Raw genomic sequence first — 20,469 nt, forward strand, 5'->3', positions numbered from 1 at the left:
GAAGCTGCTAAGGTTGAGTAAATTTACAACAAAGCAAAACAAAAACAATAACAACAGAAACACCCTTTGTCCAAGAGATAGTCTCTCTTGCCCTGAATATTACTACATATCATTTTATCTTCTCTGGACTACCACACCCCACTTAATCTTCTTTTAGCAAATATATCTTCTTTTAGCAAATATTCATCACATGGTAGATGACGTTTTCTTGTCTCTTTCTCCCACATTCGGAGACATAACCGAGGTTTCTCATTTCCCACAGTCTCCTATTTTCATAGTGCACTTCCGTAAGTCTGACCACAGTTCATACCCCAGGAATGTTGGTGACATGATATGGGAATGAAGGAAATCAGTTCTGCCCCAGCCCCATGTTGGGACGAGCAGGCAGTTATCGGGCTATGGGAAGCTCCTTCCATCATTTACACGGACTCTCGTCTTTGCTACCGTCAACAGCTAACTGTTGCACACATGACTCCTCTCACTGATGACTTTGGGGATCTGACTGGTGGCGAGGGACAACAGAAAAGAAGCTGCTGTCAGGACCAGACAGTCTCCCTTCTTTTCACTCCCAGATTTTCCTGCCACTGTGCATGGGATCAGCATCGCCAGCTGATTACTGAAGGAAAAAGAACGGAAGATCTCCTTCCTTTTCGAATCCTTGGGAGATGAAGTACTTTCTAATCTGAAAGGAAGAGTTGGCATTTGCTATAAAAACTCTAGAACCTTCCCACCTATTAGAATCTAAAGAATCATCTTTTTGTGGTTGTTGTTTTTAATAGTGAGAGAAAATGAGTAGAAGATTACAGAAACTTTTCTAACTCTGGCTTTGAGATGACTAGCCTCACAGCACTTCCTTGAGGAACTAGCTCAATCAAAAAGAGCCCCTGCCCTGGAGTGAGAAAAGCCACATCAAATAAATGCTCATGTGGCCTCTGGACTTATTTTAAGCAGATCACTCCCTCATTGCCAACAACAGCAATCATTTCTTCCAGAAGCCAGAAGGGAGCGTCCCTCTGTGCTCACACGCAGCTGTGCCTGGCTTCCTGTGTGATTTCTCCATCCATCCAGATGAAATGACCTCTGGCACCCAAGTCAAGACTGGCCTGGCAGCAGACACCGTCATTAAACAGAACAAACCGACGTCCACAGCATCCATAATTCTAGGGCTACAACATGAAGACAGCACTTCTGCAGACATGAACCCCTCAATTACCCTCTAAGATAGATACTCACCGTAAGTCCCAGGTCTCCTTTGGGTCCTTGTAAACCCTACTTAGTGGGGAGAAAAAAGTAACATTCAGGATACGTTAGACCCAGTTGAGAGTATAAAGCCATAGTCAAGCTTGAAAAAAACATATCTTGCCTGTTTTCCTGGAGATCCGGGCTCTCCAATTTCTCCTTTTTCGCCTTTCTTTCCCACGTCACCCCGTTCTCCATGATCTCCCTGTATAACATGGTTAAAAGTCAAACTTAAGTCATGAACATTAAAGCCAAATAAGAAAAATAAAACCTACGGTTTGATTTGTTGCAACTAAAATCCCCTTTAAAGGCTTGGAGTACTTATTGACATAAATACACATAAGGAAAAAATTCATTTACACCTAAGAGGAATTAACCTCTTAATCAGAGGAGACACCTGATCAGCTCATTGCAGTCAAGAAACTCAAGTGTTGCGTAACTTACCAGGTTCCTGAGGTTTCTGTGTCTACTACATATGTATTATAAGGATTTGTTCGTTTATTGACTGCATCTGACGAATGAGGAAAATGCTACAGCATTTGGATTCTACCACAGATGGCGCTTTTAGTGCGGTAAGAGGGGCAGGAAGCATGAGATCGCTGTCACAATCAGGACTAAGCAATTGGGACCTGTGTCTAAGCATTTCTGTAAAATTCTGATTCACTTACCTTCTGGCCAGGAAGGCCATGGCCCACTGTACCCTTTGGCCCTGGAAAACCTTGAGGTCCTTGCTCCCCCTATGTGAGATATAAGAAAGAGGTGTTCTTATTAATTCCCCCAAAATAACTCAGAATATTTCGTGTGTTAGAAACCCACTCTCAGCTTCTGTACTACATCATAGCATTGCCTAATTTTGAGGGAGGTTATAAAAATATAAATATAGACACAGATATATAGAGGGAGATAGGCTTCTTGATTTGTTATCCATTCCTGTGGTATAGACAACTCTATCTTGACTAATCTAAAGGTATGGGCACATGTACCTGTTCACAAATAGCTAATATTTCAGTTTATCTTTGTATTTTTCTGTATTTATAATATGCTAAAAGCATGTATTAATAATGAGGAGAAAAAATAAAGCATTACTCCAATCAAGGATAAGGAGCTGTTTATATAATTGAGTATAACCTGCTAGCTCCATCTTTGATTGTTTATAGCAGCAGGAAGGACTTGATTTTGGTTCTTCCCCACACGTCTTAATTTCCTTTTTTGCCCAAGACATAGAAGGGCAAAACCAGCATCACAGTATAGAATATGAAATAGAAATAATGACTAATAAATCACAAAGTCACAGTAACTACATCATGGTATAGACTATGAAACAGAAATAATCACTAATAATTCATGCCATGTGAAGACACAGCAAGAAGATACCATCTGTGAACCAGAACATGGCCCTCACCAGACCATGCCTCCTCCCCTGTCTGGATCTTGGACTTCCCAGTCTCCAGGACAGTGAGAAATAGATTGCTCCATGTGTGAGCCTGCTATCCCATAGTGGTTTTTTTTTATATAGCATGTTGGACAGAACATGGCTGGAGGTGCAAAGCCACTCTCTGGACCTCCTCTGAGTACACTAGTTCATTGGTGAGAGCCCTGACCTCTTTACTTAATCCCCAAGGTCGTGTCTTCCAATAGCATCACCTTGAGAGTGAGGCTATCAGCATAGGGATTGGGAGTGGACAGAAACGTGCAAATCCCAGCACCCAGGGAAAGACATGGCCCTCCCTATGGGAAAAAGGTGGTCTCAGGAAAGGACAACCAACATCCTTGTCTTTCCCACATAGATGATGGCTCATGGCAGCTGGTGAAAGGAAAACAGACAAAAAATCCACAGCGAGGAATCCTAGAGCCAGCATTAAAGCTGCCCCATTACTTGAGGCCAGGAACGCATGCTCAGCTCAGGACAGCAGGAGCCGGCTGTGAATAAAACTGGTATGAATTTTACTGCATATAAATAATTCTCCACTAAATAACGAGAATAAAAGTCCTTTAATAAGTTGAAAGAATTGGACCCAGAGAACCGGTTGGGTAAAAGCTCCTGTGGCTCTTACAAAGGATGCTGGTTTGATTCCCAGCACCTACATGGTGGTCACAACCATCTGTAATTCAAATTCTGATGATTCATAGCCCTCCTCTCTGCAGGAACCAGGCACACACATGGTACACATGCAGAAAAACACCCATAAACATAATATTTAATTAAAAAGAATTGAACACTCGACAAAATCCTAATTATATATGTAGGTTAAACTGTATATCAATGATAATTTTCTGATATTTACCATTGTGCTATATTGCTTAAGAGAATGTGCTTGTTTATAAAAAAATACAGAAGTATTTAAGAGGAAAAAATAAAAATATCTTGTCTCTAGTATACTATCAAATGTTCATAAAAACAACATGATTATGTGTATACACAGGCATGCATACTTTGATTTTTTTTCCAAATTTGGTGATAGTAACATTTAGCAACTCTAAATAAAGGGCCTATAAGAATTCTTTATGCTATACTTGCCGCTTGCTTAATGCAAAATGAAGATTAGAGATCAATATCTGAAACAAATGAGTGAGAGAATAAACAAACAACGATGTCATCCGTCCTCATGGAAGAAGTCGGGCACACAGGTATTTTATCTACCTGGAGTTTGATAACTCACATGTTACACAAACACCAGAGTCCAACATATGGATTTCATGTGGCGTGTGTGCATGTGCGCCCCCACACAGAAAAGTGTGCATATGAGGACACATGTCCATAGAAGCCAGAGTGCTATTCCTCAGGTACGCTATAATTTCTGTTTGTTTGTTTAAGTCTCTCTTTGACCTGGTGCTAAACAATTAGGCCAGGCTAGCTGGCCAGAGAATCCCAGAGAGCCTCCTCTCCCTGCCTCTCAGCACTGAGAATCAATGCCAGGTCACAACGCTCCAAATGCAAGCACTCTGTCCTCTGAACTACCACCCCAGCCTGCAGGATGACCTTCTTGAAGGTGGAGGCTTGACCACCATTCACACAACCTTCAGGTAAATATGACCAGTTTATCCTCCCAAAGAGTTACCTACCACCAGGCCAGCACCTCCATCTCAGCAAAATGTAAATGTTACAGAAGCGGACACCAGGCTACCTTTCCACAAAGGGACTCTGGCTACCGCTTCTCCTTCCTGTTAGAGTTCAATGCCACCCAAGTTTTCTGCTACCTCCTGGGTAACAGCAAGGTTAATCTTTTGTAGAGTAGAGGCTTTTATTTCTAAGAAGAGATATGAGTTTCATATTTAGAAACACAACTAAGAATCCTGTTACTAAAGGGAAAATGGATGAAGATGCTCTGAAATTTTGGCTCAGGCCTGCTTTCTTCCTGAAGATTAATTGAAAGGCAAGAGCAAAGCAACCTGAGCGCAGGCTCTATTCAGTGAAAGCTTGAACCATCCTGGTTTTATTTTTATCTTCACACCCTGTCTCTTCACTGTACTGTTCCGCTGTTCTCCCCCTAGGCATTCCCTATCTCTTTCTAAAAGAGAAAGGGCTCAAATCAATACGGCAAACCAGAGCCAGAAATTCTAGTTCAAACAGAACCTTCTGCTCTGACAAGAGGGTAGCCTTATCCGAGAGCCCCAGAGACGTGGTCACACAGTGAAAACAAATGAAGCTTCTGGCTAGCATTCAGCTGGGGGGCAGAAGGGACTTTCTAGGCTGAGAGCACTGGCTGGGGAGGATTTGGGGATGGGAAGCAATTTAGCTTTTTAAGGTTTTCTGGGTTTTTAATATTTTTGAAATTTCTATGCAATGGTGCAACCATACAAAAAAGTCCAGACCTCCCTCGTTTGCAGTGGTCCTACAGCATCCAGACCTCCCTCGTTTGCAGTGGTCCTACAGCATCCAGACCTCCCTCGTTTGCAGTGGTCCTACAGCATCCAGACCTCCCTCGTTTGCAGTGGTCCTACAGCATCCAGACCTCCCTCCTTTACAGTGGTCCTACAGCATCCCAGGATGCTTTTTAAGCATCACTCTTTCCTGTTTCTATCCTACGCAGTCTCTCCCCTTTCTGTCACACTATCACTAATAAGAACGTGTGGGTGCAGGGACTTGTAAACTTTGAAAGTGGAGAATAAAAGCCTTCTGCCTGCTGAACTAAAGAAGGCAGGATTGTATTAGATGTCGACGTAGTGGGTGAATCGTACAGCTCATCAGACCAACGACCAGCCTGAAGAGTCTTCCAGTGTTTTGCCTGAAAGCCAGGAAACACTTCCTACTGCTTTGTGGGCACAGCTAGTTCACGTGAGAAGGACATTTTCTATTATTATTGAAGTACATCAAATTGTACATGTCGATAGAGGGTGCCTGTCTAGGGACTTCTCAGCCAGATTGGTCTGGTATTTGGGCACTGATTTCCTGAAAGTTCTGATCCTAACACGCTGCTGCTGTAAGTAGCAGCTACCACGTACTGTTTCCCCGTGAGCAAAGATCCAATTTAAGTTTCTGTGTAATTTCTTAATAGTCCTGTGAAGAAATACAGAGGTAAGAGAAGTCAGGCTTTAACAGTTCTCTCAAGCTATCATGGATCCTATCTGATTTTACAATATTTTCAACAGTAGTTCTATTTCCAATATTCAGGCTGACGGTCCCTCCGGACAAAGGCTCTACTGCATTTTCCTCTGTTCTAGCTTGGCACTGGGAGAAGCCTGGGTAATTCTTCCTTCTCCGACGAGATAATCAACCGCTTCCAGTTCCTTAAAATCCCTTCCCCTTGTGGCACTGCATCCCTCTAACTGAATGTCCCATTTTGATATGTTAACACTCTTTAATGGGGACCATGACAGCCTAATGCTTGTTTGATAAAGTAGCCCATTTGCTCCAGAGGAGAATCAATGAGTAAGTTATACGCTGTCAGGCCAGCTTTGTTGGAGCAGAGCCTCAGAGCTTCTGGTACCTGGCCAAATATAATCCCAATAGGCTGAAAGGAACAAAAACATGGCTTCATTATATTTGATCTTCATTCAAATGGTGATTCAAGTGGTTGCAATTGCTTTTGGGGGAGAGACAAGGAAATCATTTAGAGATTCAATTGTTGATTTTGAGTCTGTTCCTAAAGACAATCCAACACCTTTACTATGTGTACTTTTTCATTCTTCATGGTCTCGGTCTAGAGCCAAGAAATGTCAGCCATAGACAGCGAGAGTTTTCAGAACAGCCCCCCCCCCCGGAAACTTCCAGGAGCTGGACCACGATGCTGCCGACATTAGAGCTGGTGTCTGTGTGCAGTTGCTGGGGCTGCTGTAGTGAATCGCCACCAGGGGAGAGGAGCGGAACACCGCTTGTCTGTTATCTCACAGCTGTAGCAGTGAGAAATCTGACGTCAGTTTCCGAGGATTCGGCAGAACAAGCTTCCCTAGAGGCTCTGGGGACGAAACCTGCTGCCTTTATCCTTCCATCTTCTCGTGCCATCCCGTCCTCTCTGGGTTTCCTCCAGCCCCTCCGCTCCAGGCTCTTTCCATCAACACCTCACTTCAATCACAGTCTGCCTCTTCCTGCCTCCCTCTCGCTTGAGATTGCCTCTAGTGTCCACCCAGATAACTCTAAACAGCCTCCTTCTAGCCCATTGCTAGTTTCCTTCTGCCATGAAGCAATACATCCACATTCCACAGGTGAGGGCATGGACATCTGGGAGGTTCGCTATTCAGCCTAGCATAGTGACGTTTTTCTTAATGTGGTATGGTTACCATGCTACCTGTATTAACCTCGATATATTTCCATTCAGATAATAGCACTAGTATGTGAATGCACAGGCTAACAGTTTACACTCTAGGATGTGGAGTTAAAATTCTTATCGAACGCTTAAAATATCTAATCATGTGTTCTATGATACTGCTTTGTTCAACAAACACCCACGGACACACAGCTGTGGGTCCCTCACTTGCCGCCATCCTGCCTAATCACTCGCATCTGGGGTGATGCAAACAGAATGCAGCCAGTAATCTGAAAGTACAGAGCATGGGAGGAGTTGGGGAGGGGAGAGAGTGGAGGTTGGCTTGACCAAAGCGCATAATATGTACGTATGAAATTCTCAAAAATAAAATTCGGAAGAATTTAAAGTATAGTACGCTCTGGTCTGAGGGGACAGCCCAGTCAGTAAGACGCCTGCTGTGGCAAGCATAAGATCGGGGTTTGGATTATCAGCACCCACATTTTAAAGGCCAGGCATAGTTGTGTGTGTGTGTGCGTGTGTGTGTGTGTGTGTGTGTGTGTGTGTGTGTGTGTGTGTGTGTAACTCTAGCACTAAGGGTTAGACGTTGGAGATACGTGGATTCTTGGAGCTCAGCGGCGAATCTGGTCCAAATGATGAGCTTCAGGTTCAGTGAGAGACCCCATGTCATAAAGCCATAGAGCAATCAAAGAAAGACATGTGACATCACCTCATGCTTACACGCACACATTAACAACACCACACACACACGCACACCATACCACACCGTACTCACTCACCAACTAAAGCACATGCATCTAGGTACAGTACCTAATGCTTGATGACAAACACATGCTGCTTTCTTAAACACCAATGGTCCTAGATGTTTGATCCTTGCATTAGAGTATACTCCAACATGACTGTACCATGACTATAAAGTAGTACGGGGGACTCACAGAGGTCATGTTTTCTGCATGGCTTGATTGCATCAAAGGATCGCGTTAAATGACCGGCCTCAACCGTCTGGATTTGTGTAGGGACACTCCATGATGTATACAAAATGATGACATCACCTCTCGCCATCTCTTAGAACAGATCCCCGTTGTTAGGTAGAGCATGACTAGATTGTAGCCCGTAATCCACGCTTGAAGACATGTTTCAACTAGTACTGTATGGGTTTGCACCGGAGAGACTTCAAAAATGCAGTTTCCCTTAGGAAGGGGCAAGGGGTGTACTGGCTAGAATACTGTAAGGGACTTGCCTCTCACTTCAAAGGACCATGAATTACGTGATTAAGACACAATATTGGAAGTCTGGTGAGTCTTTCATGGCATGTGTTTCTGTTCTTACTTTTTAATAAGGGGCTATACTTACAGTAGGATTCTCTCTGACACCTGCCCTCATTAAAACAGGCCTTGAGATAGCAGACCTAGCCAAAGAAGCAGGTCATGTCCACGAACTTCTACGCTTTAAGAACCATATATAGTCAACCAAGATAATAAGCAACTATGAATACATAAATTGGCATCACATAACTTAGAGTACATATAAATACATGTTCTCAGCTTGGCAATGCTGTGTTCCTCTGGCCATTTTGCTCAAGCTCGGCTCTTTACTTCCGGTGTCTGTGTATAACCGCTAGCCGGCGAGGAGGGGGTGAGGAAGCAGCAGATCAGCATTTGTCAGTCAAGTCACTTAGCATGGCTGCTCGATTGCTTCCTGGACCCATACTCACTGACATGAGTTTCTATTTGATTGGCAGAAATTAGTCTCATTTTCTAATAATAAAGCTACCCTTGGTTTAAATTCTAATTAAATATATTGGCAGGTCATAGTATAAAAAGCACCATGGCTTTGAAGGGTTTTGCCAGCTGTTCTCAGTTGCATGTATCAATTTGTCTTGCTCTTCTGTCTAAATCTCTCTCTCTCTCTCTCTCTCTCTTTCTCTCTCTCTCTCAGTTAAAATTCAAATATACTTGTACCACAATGATAAATACAAAGAGAAAGAGTGGGTTTAATGGCAGTTGGCTATGCTAGAGACAAGGATATCTGCCACCCCCTTTTCTTGTCATTCTAGTTCCCTGGCATGCGTCTCTCGAAGACTGCATATTTTTCTGTTTGGTTTCTTTTAAAGATTTATTTTATTTTAACTATGTGCAAGAAAGCATGTGTGTGCAGGTGGCCGTAGAGGCAGAAGGGGGCACTGAGTGCCCTAGAGCTGGAGTTACTAGTGGCTCTGAACCCGCTGACATGGCTGTTGGGAAGCAAACTCAGGTCCTCGGCAAGAACACTGCATACTCTGAACCACCGAACTATTTCTGCAACCTTGGCAGTTGGGTTGAGATGGCTCCAGCTTTTCCTCCGATGCCCCTTGTGCTCTCGGGAGAGATGGATACCAGGTTCCTTTCTAATTGTTATCCTGAGCAACCTCGTCTGAATCTGTGTTTCAGTAGTGACCCTATAAAGCTAATAATCTCCAATTCTCTAGTCTCCATAGTCATTATTATCTCTAAACTCCTGGCTTAACTTCCTGTATACCTTCTAGAGTTTTCCATATGATAACCACTGAAGAACTAAATTTACCAAAACCAGAAACCCTACTCTGCTTTGTCTCTGGCCCTCACCCCTCCTCGAGACTCCCAGGACTGCAGAATCTCTGGGTCATGACCTTGTTCTCCCTGGTCATCTTTTCCCATCCGCCCTCACTCCAGTCATAACTAGCACCCTTTATATTAACCTTTCTCATACCACGTAGGTCATAACAACTTTGGATGCTCATATCTTGACTATCCTATTTACCATAAATTTCCAAAGTAGAAACTATTCATCCTACTTTTTTTTTACCTTCTGAGGAACATATTTTATATCGCTATACATCATATTGAGCTATAAAGGGTGGCTATGGTAGCTAATCACCTTTTTAATAAAAGTTGACTAAAGACCATACATACACTCCAAACTCCATCTTATTTTAACCTCACAAACCACACAAGTATCTAGGTGCCTCTTAGCTTAATGAAGGAAATTTTCTTGAAAATTTGGAACTCAAACTGATCATAGAGTATCCAGCCACAGTGGATCTATCTACAACATAACTGTTGAAACCCCGTGCTCAAGGAGCATCAAGTAAGCAGGGCTGTTAAAGCCGGAGGACCAAAACCTATGCTGTGTTTCCTAGAAATGATGGAGATTTTGCCCAAGATGCCTCAATAGTATAAGTCCTCAACCAGACCTGAACAAGGACAATGCCAACCAACATGCTAATATGGAAGGGGAACTGTCATGTGACCCCACCCCTAGAAGAAGAATGACAGATAAGTCCGGGATGCTGAACTAAGGGAAACAGTCTTCTCCCAGGGAGGAGCTCCCTAATTGCTCACCCCAAACCAAGTAGTCAGCCCTGAAGTTGTGAATACGCAAGCTATGCTGAACGGACTTGACAGGTTGTATTTATGTCTTTAATCACACATCTATGTAACAACCATTAAAGTGGAGGAGACCAGTAATTTAAGAGAAAGTGAGGTGAACATGGGTGGAGAGGAAGGGAAGGGGAAGGAAGGAAGATGATGCAATTATACTTTCATTTGAAGCATTGGGGGTTCAATCTAGAAACATAATAAAACAGAGATTATGGAAGAGTTTATCAGATATTTATTGACGAATCAACTGAAGAAGATATTTATAACCAGGTTCTCTGTGCTAGGAATGTGGGTCCAGGATGAATTTGTGAATTGCTCCTAGAACATTGGCTTCTGGGACAGCTGAACAAAACCCATAAAGAGGCACTCACGGACTAGAAAACCCACACTGCGGCTCACGTGAAATGAATTCTGCTGACTGCATAGGTCACTTCAGCAGTAGAGTGGGGACAGCAGGAAATGGTGACCTGCACAGCCACAGTCACTACCTAAGCAGCAGAAAGTGGGGCCTCTGAGCACGATACTCAATCCCTCTGCATAAGCTTGCTGAACAAACAGATTCTATGATATGTTGTGTGCTTTGCAAACTACTCTTTTTTCCCAATGATCCACTCATTTACAGACAAGAGTGGACACAGAAACCATGGAAAGGGCAAAGCCTCCTCTTAATGATGTAATCTTGGAGTAGGCTGAGTCCTGACCTAGAAAGACATCCGAGTTCTGAGTTAGTAAAGCTTTCTCTTGCCGGGACAGAATGCCTGAGGTACAAATGTTCAGGAGGGAAGACTTATTTTGGCTCACGGTTGCCAAGGTTGCAGAACGTGATTTGCTTAGCAGCATCTTTGGGTGCCTGAGGCAACACTGGACATTTGATGGAGAGCGAGTGGTGGAACAAAAATCTCACCTTGTGGCAGATAGGTAGCCGAAAAGAAAGAGTCAGAAATAAGATACACAGCCCCCCCCCCAAAGGTACACCTACCCACGGCCCACTTTCTCCAATTTGGAGCATTCATCTGGGAACTCATCAGGGAATTTAACCCCTGAGGTAGTTAGCACCATGATCATGGTGATCAGTCACTTCACAACACCATCAAGCCTTCAACACATGAGCCTTTCAGCTCCATTTCATACCCAATACATGGACCAAGTGAATGTTCTCTTACATGGAAAGGGGTCTTCCCAGCTGCAACTAAGCTAAAGTTCCTCATGCAGGGAGATTATTTTTTATTCTCTGGGTGGGTCCTAAGTGTAATCGTGAGACCTCCTGGGAAGGAATCAGAAGAAGGTATGCTGGAAGAGCAGAAACAAAGCCAATGAGAAAAGTAAAACCCATTGGTTTTCCAGATGGAGAAAGGTGCTGTGTCAGGTACAGTGGGAGTGTGGATCCACCTTCTAGAAAAGACTAGGAAATGCACTCTTCAAAACTTACCCAAGTGTTAGCCACGCTAAGATTCAGTTCGTATTCAAGGGCTTCCAGAACTCTAAGACGCTGCAGGTGAGTTGTATTCAAGCTGAATTTGTGGCTGTCTGTTACAGCAACCACAGGAAAGCAACAGAGACTAAGGCCATTCCTCTTGCTTCTGGCAAAGCAGACCGTAAGAAGAGCATTTTGTGTTATATCATCAAAAGTAAGTTGCCTCAGGAGTATTACTCCAAGTGTCCTGAAGCTAAGAAGAGCAAGCCGGGAACAGAGCTGGGGGGTGAGGTGGGGGGGCGGTTTGCATTCTGCAGACCAGCACTCCAAGCAAGGACAGTTCTTTGGAGAACACTGCTCATCTATAGCATTTCAGTCTTCAGGAGGCAAAGGAATATTGGGAACGACACTCTCACTCCAAGGGAAAGGGATGATCATTCTGTGTGTTAGCCTTTGCAATAGGGCTGGAGACTGTTGGAAAGCCACGTTTCAGTATGAGTGGTGGTTCGATTACCATATGTATCCCTTTAACTTGCTTTGTCTCCGGCGCCACCTGTGGTCTATATTGTTAGAATTGTTTCTTAATCCTATATTTAAAGATGGAGCTCGGTTCCATTTCCAGAGTCCCTCTCAGGTGTAGGAGAAGCTTCCTTCTACCTTTGCTCCATTCTTCAAAGGATTATCACAGTCTGAGGGAGGAGATATCCCCACTATGCAATATGAGGATACCCACACACTACAAAGAGACAGGAGTGTCTTAGGTTGTTGCTGCTGTGATAAAACACTATGCACAAAAGGTTTTCTGGTTGGTGTGACAAATTGCCACAAACTCACCAGCTGAATGCCACTCAGTCTTGCACATTCTGGACCCCTTAAGTCTGAAATGAATCCTAATGTAGATAACACCATGGTTTATTTCATCCTACAGCATGTAGTTAATCATCCCAGAAAGTCAGGGCAGGAACTCAAAACAGGGACTTGGAGCAGAAGCTGGTGCAGAGGCCATAGAGGAGTGTTCTTTTCTGACTTGCTCCTTGTGGCTTGCTCAGTCTGCTTTCTTACTGCACCAAGATGACCAGCTCAGGGGTGCCACTGCCCATGGTTAGTTGGGCCCTCCCACATAAGCATCAATCATGAAAGATGCCACACAGACTCACCCATAAAGCCAATCCTATGGAGGCATTTCCCCAGCTGAGCTTTCCTCCTCTTGGAAGACTCCAACTTGTGTCCGGGTAACAGGACAAGCCACCGTGGAGAGTGGCTGCGAGGGGCGTACACCAAGGACAGGAATGGTAGGGAAGCCAAAACCAAGAAGAAAGCCTATCCTGCAAACTCTAATATACTCAAATACTCAGCTGACCGAGTCACTCTGTCCTTAAAATACTTCCAGAGAAAATATCCAAATGAAATTTACACACACACACACACACACACACACACAGCTGGACATGGTGGTACATGCCTTTAATCCCAGCACCTAGGAAGCCAGTCAGAGTTACATAGAGTGATCCTGTCTCAAAACACTGAACAAGCAACAAGAACAAAATCCATGTATATGCATACAAAACTAACATATGTGTGTCCATAGGAGTATTATATATAAAAACCAAAAGTAGAAACACATTAATATCAGTGATTCCTATACTTTGGTCACATAAGAGATAGCTGTCCATCTTTGTGACAAAAGGAATTACTGGGCTCCACTTTCTGAGTTACTTCTCAGAAAATGTCTTACAGAGTTCATTTTTTATATGTTCTGGGGATTAAAGCCCTATGTATTCTTTAAATAAAATACGAAAAGAGCCTTATGACAAGCACTTCCTTTAGGAAGTCCTCCAGCTCGTTCATCTATATGCAGTCTTCTCTCTCATTTCATCTCAAAAGTCAAGAAGAAGAAACTTCTCTCTTGATTTCTCAGCAAAACTCTCCTAGATTTTTTTCCATTAACTACACAGTGACAACCGCCGTGTTAACCCAGAAGCTTAGATGAATGGGCAGCATCTGAGGTCAAGAAAACAATAAAACTGTGAAAAGATCCATGGAGTCAGAGTCTCTTCTTAAAACAAATCCTTAAATAAAATAAAATTCATTTGTTAACTTGTGGTTTTGCTGCTTTGTGCTTGTTTCAAGGGTAAATCATGGCTGGGTGGTGGTGGTGCACACCTTTAATCCCAGCACTCAGAAGGCAGAGGCAGGCAGATCTTTTTGAGTTCGTGACCAGGCTGCTCTACAAAGTGAGTTCCAGGACAGCCAGAGCTCAACAGCGAAACCCTGTCTCAAAAAATAAAAATAAAAAAATAAGAAACAAGGGCACTCATGAGCTTAATAGTAAAGCAACAAATAAATGGATGATGAACTTGCATTCCCTCAATTTTTAAAAAAAAAAAACACTCAAAGAATTAACAGAAAAAAATCCATGGCAGGCAGAGGGCTATCCCAGGTGAGGATAGTGCCCCCTCTGAGAATATGCCTTACAAAACAAGACAAAATGGAAATCTTCACATAAGAACAAAAAAACACAAGAAGTTCTCTCTAATACTGTTAAAAGCGAGCAGGGTATGTAAAATGCTACATCCATCTTATGGACAATAAAGCATACATTGATTTGGAGAGTGTCCATGTTACATTAAGGGAGAGAGGCAAATCAAGATGGAAGCCCAGGACAGAATGACTTTAGACGAGCCCACCCACCTGCGTGTGAATATGCACGTCTAAGTGAAGGAAAGGAAAGGAGGCCGCATGCCACGCTATGGGCAGCGATAATGTCCATGGGGCAGGACTAATGTGGGGAAGGGGAGTTTTACACGGATGAATGGTATAAGGCAAAAAGGGATATAAAGTGTAAGAAGGGGTAGCTACCTTATTCAAAGTAAGAAAGATTCTTGAATTTGTAATAAAGTCATTGGAAAACATACAAGAAGAGAAGAAAGCTTCCATTTCCAGGAATGCTCAAAGAGATAGTTATGCCCCCCCCCCCAAAAAAAATGTTGTAGAATTGTTTCTCACGTTGGGGGTGGCAGAAAGGTGGAGGGATAGAAGAAATCATTTCTGATCTGAAAGGTTAAGATGCAGGAGTGACTCCTTTCTCTTTGGCATCACAAACTTGGTTTCCGGGCTATTCCCATTACAATACGACACACTGTGGTGTCTTTCCCCTTTAAAAGAAACCCCTTTTTCTGATTCATACACAGAGTTTCCCATGGCTCCAGCTCCACATCCTACTTCTTAAATGTTGTCAGTATATTCCATCTTTACTTTCTTTCTTATCGCTCCCAATTTTAAACATTTTAAAACTAATTTCAAACCCACAGAAAAAAAAATAAGGATAATACAAATATTCCCCACATTCCCTGGATCCCGATTCATCAATTAGTGGCCCCCCCCTTCCCCATGAGGATGTGACAGCTCTTTTCTGGGTCACCATTGATCTCCATATTTTTCAGTTCTCACAATTTTGTTTCCGTTCTCATCTAAACAGCAACACTGACACCATTATCCTCAAACTCCTCTTCACTGACTTCTGGGTGCCGCTCGGTTTCTTTCCACCACACCGCTACTTTGTCTCAACTGCCCGCCTCTTCTGGATCTCCCTCCTGCTGCTGTCGTCCTCAGAATGCTCAGGGTGCTGGGCTCTGTCTACCCTTGTTTTCTCGTGGAGTTCAAGGATTTAAGCTGTGTGTCCTGCCATGCCCCACCCTCTCCTCTCCCCTGAGTCCGAGGTTCCTAATCCCAGTTCTTCCTGAGTAGCTCCAGGGGACATTTATCTTTATAGCTCCAGAGTTAAGCCTCCAAGTTCTTCCATCTGTCTCACAGCCATTCTCCCTTCTTTGTCTCCCCCCCGCATCAGAAAATGGCAGTTCTGTCGTTCTATTCATCCAGGCTCCAGATCTCAATATTCCTCCATTTTTTGTGCTCAGACCCAGTCAGCTGTCAGCACCCACCCTGGCACCCTGGGCCGAGCTGCTCACATCTCTCACCTCTCCTAGTACTCAAGGTCAAACCATTATTGACGATCCCTAAATGTGCCGGCCGCAGATTCTGCTCCCAAAGCTGTAACTAAAGACTCCTGTAATTCCTTCTGCCTGCTGCCTGGGTTTCTACTTATAAATACAGCACCGAGTGTCAAGGACACTTGGGGAAATGACAATGGGCATTGTTAATGTGGAAACATTTTGACAAAATGAGCAAAACAATTAATGCAAAATTCTTCCAATGAGAGTTTCTTCTCTATAATTCTTGTTTTAAAACTCTACTACTATCATTATAATACATGCTTTTAATCCCAGCACTCAGGCTTAGGAGGCAGAATTAGGTGGATCTCTGAGAGTTTAAGACCAGTCTGGTCTACAGAGCATGTTCCAGGCCAGCCAAGGCTACAGTGCTATATAGCAAGACATTGTCCAAAAAAACAAAGGAAAAAATTGATTGAAAAAGTAAAAAGATTGATCAACCCAGCTGGTTACTCTGGGAAACCATTTATTTTGCACAGTGGGTGAAATGATTAAGATTAGTTCCAGTTCACAATCTCGTCAGTGAAGTACCAAGGTTAAACATCAATATTATTTCCTCTTAATGGGGCTGGCTGCAATGCTGGCCACATTTGCAATGAAAAGGGATAAATTATAAACATATGCTCTGACTCTGAAGGAATAACCTCTCTAGTGCATGGTGTCGACTCCATTTAGAAAACCTACTTTACATACCCAACCTTAGAAATAAACATAGCCCACCATCGTATTAGCCTATGAAAACATGTGTGTAGCATACATCTCATATTTAAAGAAAAAATATTTTAACTGAAGTTAGAGGATCAGACTGTATGAACTTATAATTTTCACCATGAGGTGAAAATGCTAGAACCAACTCTACCAGGTTTTAAATAAGTATCAGGTCACATACCAAATAATGTTGCCTTGTTTGGTATCGCCATGAGATAAAAAGAAGAAATTCAATTATATATGTCAGCTCCATTCCTTTTTCTCTTCTGATAAGTAATTGTTTTTACATGTGTGTGTGTGTTGGTGTTGTGTTGTGTGTGTGTTGTGTTGTGTTGTGTGTGTGTTGTGTTGTGTGTGTGTGTGTTGTGTTGTGTTGTGCGGTGAAATACATGAATGTATGTAGATAACGGAGGACAACTAGTAGAGGTCACTTCCTGAATCCTAGGGAACAAATTCAGTTCCTTAGCGCCAACCTTAGTGCCAAGCACCTTCATCCTCTGACACATCTCGCTGACCCCACTGTATGTTTTGATATTTCCATTTAATGTAAAACAATAGGTTTTAGGTGTCATACACATATCTACCTCTAGCACTTGGACCAGTAAACTGGCACATAATATTCTCATTAATATTTTCTCAGAAAGATGGGCAGGATTAAAGCTTTTGAGGAAAGATATAGCAAGGACTTCCCCTTTTTACCTTGAATAAATGCTATGTCCTAGGTTTATATTAAGTGTTCTAGATCTAACTGTGAACCAAGGCATCTGCTGATGTGGGATCCCCCTCTGTATGCTATAAATATGTTTTATTACCATTGGGTATTAAAGAAGCTCTTTCAGCCCATGGCTTAGTTGAGTAAAGCCAGGTGGGAAATCTGAACAGAGATATAGAAGAAGTAGGCATAGTCAGGAGACATCATGTAGCTGCCAAAGGAAAAGGACACCAGCCACCAGCCAGAACCTTACTGGTAGGCCACAGCCTCATGACAATACAGAGATTAATAGAAAAGTGTTAATTTAAGGCGTAAGAGTTAACTAGAAATATGCCTAAGCTATTGGCCAAACAGTGTTATAATCAATATATTTTCTGAGTGATTATTTCATGTCTGGGCAGCTGGGAATGAACAAGCAGCCTCTGCCTACAAAATAGTGCCTGAACAACTGGGGCTAACATGTGTGGCCAGATTATTTCTGGTCTGGGTCCTTGCTCAGGGTTAGGAGAAAAGTAGCTGAAAGCATGCCAGAAGTTCAGCACTCTGCCTGGGCAACTGACCAGATTGGGTCTGATAGGTGTGCATAGACAGAAGAGCAAGATGGATTCCCACTGCCATACACGGAGATATTTCCAAGCCATGCAGTGTGCTGCATGTCAGATATAGTTTTTACTCAGATAAAAAAGGGTTTGTGTGCTACACGCTCCTTTCCAGAGTTGAGGTGGTGAGTGCAACTCCTACCCAGAAGTCACAGAGCTGGTGGTAAAGATACCTCCTCCATATTGAAAGACTTAGAGAGGCAGAGCCAGCATCCAGAGCTGCTGTAAACACACTGTTTACCATTTTAAAATATTCCTTGTCAGAAAAGGATTACAGATACACAATAAAAACAAATTCAAACAAAAATATACCTCTGAACAGGTCGCGGTGTGTTTTAAAAAGTCTATGTAGGTTTAAGAGAGAGAAGAAAAAGAATATAGACAGTTATACAAAGAAATAAATAGTTTTAAAGACTAAAAGTCTTTAAAGAGACAGAGTACAGACAGTCCGAGATTAAAGGAGGAAAGAAAAGTAAGTCATGTAAAGATGGGAAATACACAGAAGTCTAGATTTTGTATATTATTATGTTTTCTTTGAATTTTTGACTGTAAATGAGCTAAGTACAGAGAGGCATTTCATTGTACAGGCTGCTAAACTAAACCAAAAAATATATTTTAAAGGTATCTTGACTTCAAAATTTGGATCCAAGGATATGTTGCTTTGGAAAAGAGGTTTTGCTTTGGTTTCCACAGAGGATAAAAAGCTGTGGATTTCTTACTGGCTAATATGGTTTGATCAAACAAGACCCCCTGAAGCAATGGCCAAGATGGTCCAACTTCTATGACAGCTTCAGGACTGCTGGCTGAGATGGACCTACCACACAGGATACCCCTTGAAAGACCTGATTAATAGCACCCTTAATCAGCAGAAAGTAGTCTAGAGAACAATGCCCAAATTCCCTAAATTATTGTTTATAAATGTATGTTTACATTTAAAGGGGATATAATATAGAAATGAAAACTTTGAACTTGTATGGATCTTGATCTGTTGATACAAATTTAAGGTCAATGTTGTTATACTGTGTATATGTATTTCTGCTCTTATTTAAGGTACTGTGTTTATGCAGCTCATTTGAAAATGTAATGTTTAATTAACAAAAACAGATTAATAGATAGTCATCTATAATAGTCAAATTGTATTCATGTTAGTTAGGTTTTCAAAGTGTACAGAGATATATTTCAGATGAATAGGTATTCTTTAAGACTTTCAAAGACCTACAGAATATAGCATTTAAAATGTTTTAAGAACCTAGACTTTTTTTTCGACGGTGAGACATGTTTGCTTCTGGTAGCACCAATAACTTCAGAGAAGCTTATGCATGTGGGATCCCACATGTGACTCAGTTTCCACCTGGAGTCATTTCTGACTTAAAGAAGTCATTTGAGTTTAAGCTTGCCTGCTCTACTTTTTCCTATAACCTTGAGGGCTGTGAGAGACTTATGATTTAGCTCATAAGAAAAGAACACTCTGTCTAGTAGACAGTATATTGCTGTTGACAAAACCCAGGAACATCAAGATAGAAAATAAAGGCTGCTTCCGAGAAGCAAGCACATGTTGGAGAGGAGGCTGCTCACTCAAGGACACGAATGGTCTAGTCAGATACTGACTGTCTGTGCTGTTCTTTGTTCTACTTTTGTATAGATGCAAGCTCCGAAATAAACTCTGAGCTGTTTGGCTGCTTCAGCATGACCAGGCAGACCTTTAATTCTATCCTGTCTTCTATTTCTTTCATCTGTCTTTGGCATCAAGGATTCATTTTCCAGCAACCCTAGCTGACTTTGTAGGAGTGGGCTCCTACAGATGGGCATTGTAGAAATTCATTATGCCCTTCAATGTGACAAGGCTAGCCATTTGGGCAAACTGCTCTTGCCTGGACTGTTTGATGTAATGCCGTATGAACTAGACATGCAGGACTCACAGAAAAATGACAGCTGAAATTGCCTAAAGGTGACAATTTCAGGGTTTCTGCTTCATGAAAGAGTCTGCTAGACATTCTGCAGGACACAAAAGAAAGTGACTGGCAAACTACCAATAGTGGCAAAAGAGTTCTTCAAATTTCCTGCTCCATGGAAAAGTCTTCTGGATACTATGGGCCTGTAGGCTGAAGATGGATGCCCCAGTGTTACAGAAGAACTTTGGGTGACTGTCTAGGCAGTAAAATGTCTCTGTTAATTCTGGAGTTTTGAAAGTTGCTTACAATGCGTTAACTTAGGTAATACTATATCCTTCTTTGATGGAGTTGAAGAAATGATAGTTATAATTTTAGTTTTTCTTACATATGATAAAAGACAAAGTAGATAAAATTGTGTAACTGTAATTCTTGCTTGATACCTATTTTGTATATGTAATTTTTTATGTTAAAGTTAAAACCTTCCTTTTTATTTAGAAAAAAAAGAAGAGATGCTTTTAGGATTAGATGCAAATAGGATTGCCCTATGTATGCTATAAATATTGGTTATTAAAGAAGCTGTTTCAGCCCATGGCTTAGTAGAGTAAAGCCAGGTGGGAAATTCAAACATAATATATCAAGTACCTAAAACAGAGCCTGGAATGTTATACACATTAAAAAACTTTTAATGAATGAACTGCTGGAATAAACCTTTGTGCAAGGAGCTGGGATTAACCAATGGGGTCAGCATCCTTTATTTTACGCAAGAAGGAAAGCTGACCTCATAATTGCATGCAA

The 20,469-nt window shown here is 42.2% G+C and overlaps 1 protein-coding gene across 1 annotated transcript in view; it reads right to left on the reverse strand.

Annotated features, from left to right (window-relative positions):
- Col28a1 (collagen type XXVIII alpha 1 chain) overlaps positions 1 to 20,469 on the reverse strand; it is a 158,296-nt gene that overhangs the window by 18,286 nt on the left and 119,541 nt on the right. The window contains exons 28-30 of the mRNA XM_075953716.1: positions 1,908 to 1,976; positions 1,364 to 1,444; positions 1,234 to 1,269 (exon numbers count right to left, since the gene is read on the reverse strand). Of these exons, the coding sequence (XP_075809831.1) occupies positions 1,234 to 1,269; positions 1,364 to 1,444; positions 1,908 to 1,976 (186 nt within the window). The remainder of the gene's footprint in view (positions 1 to 1,233; positions 1,270 to 1,363; positions 1,445 to 1,907; positions 1,977 to 20,469) is intronic.

The sequence above is a fragment of the Microtus pennsylvanicus genome, chromosome 19 (genome assembly GCF_037038515.1).
Source record: "Microtus pennsylvanicus isolate mMicPen1 chromosome 19, mMicPen1.hap1, whole genome shotgun sequence".
Taxonomy (NCBI): Eukaryota; Metazoa; Chordata; class Mammalia; order Rodentia; family Cricetidae; genus Microtus; species Microtus pennsylvanicus.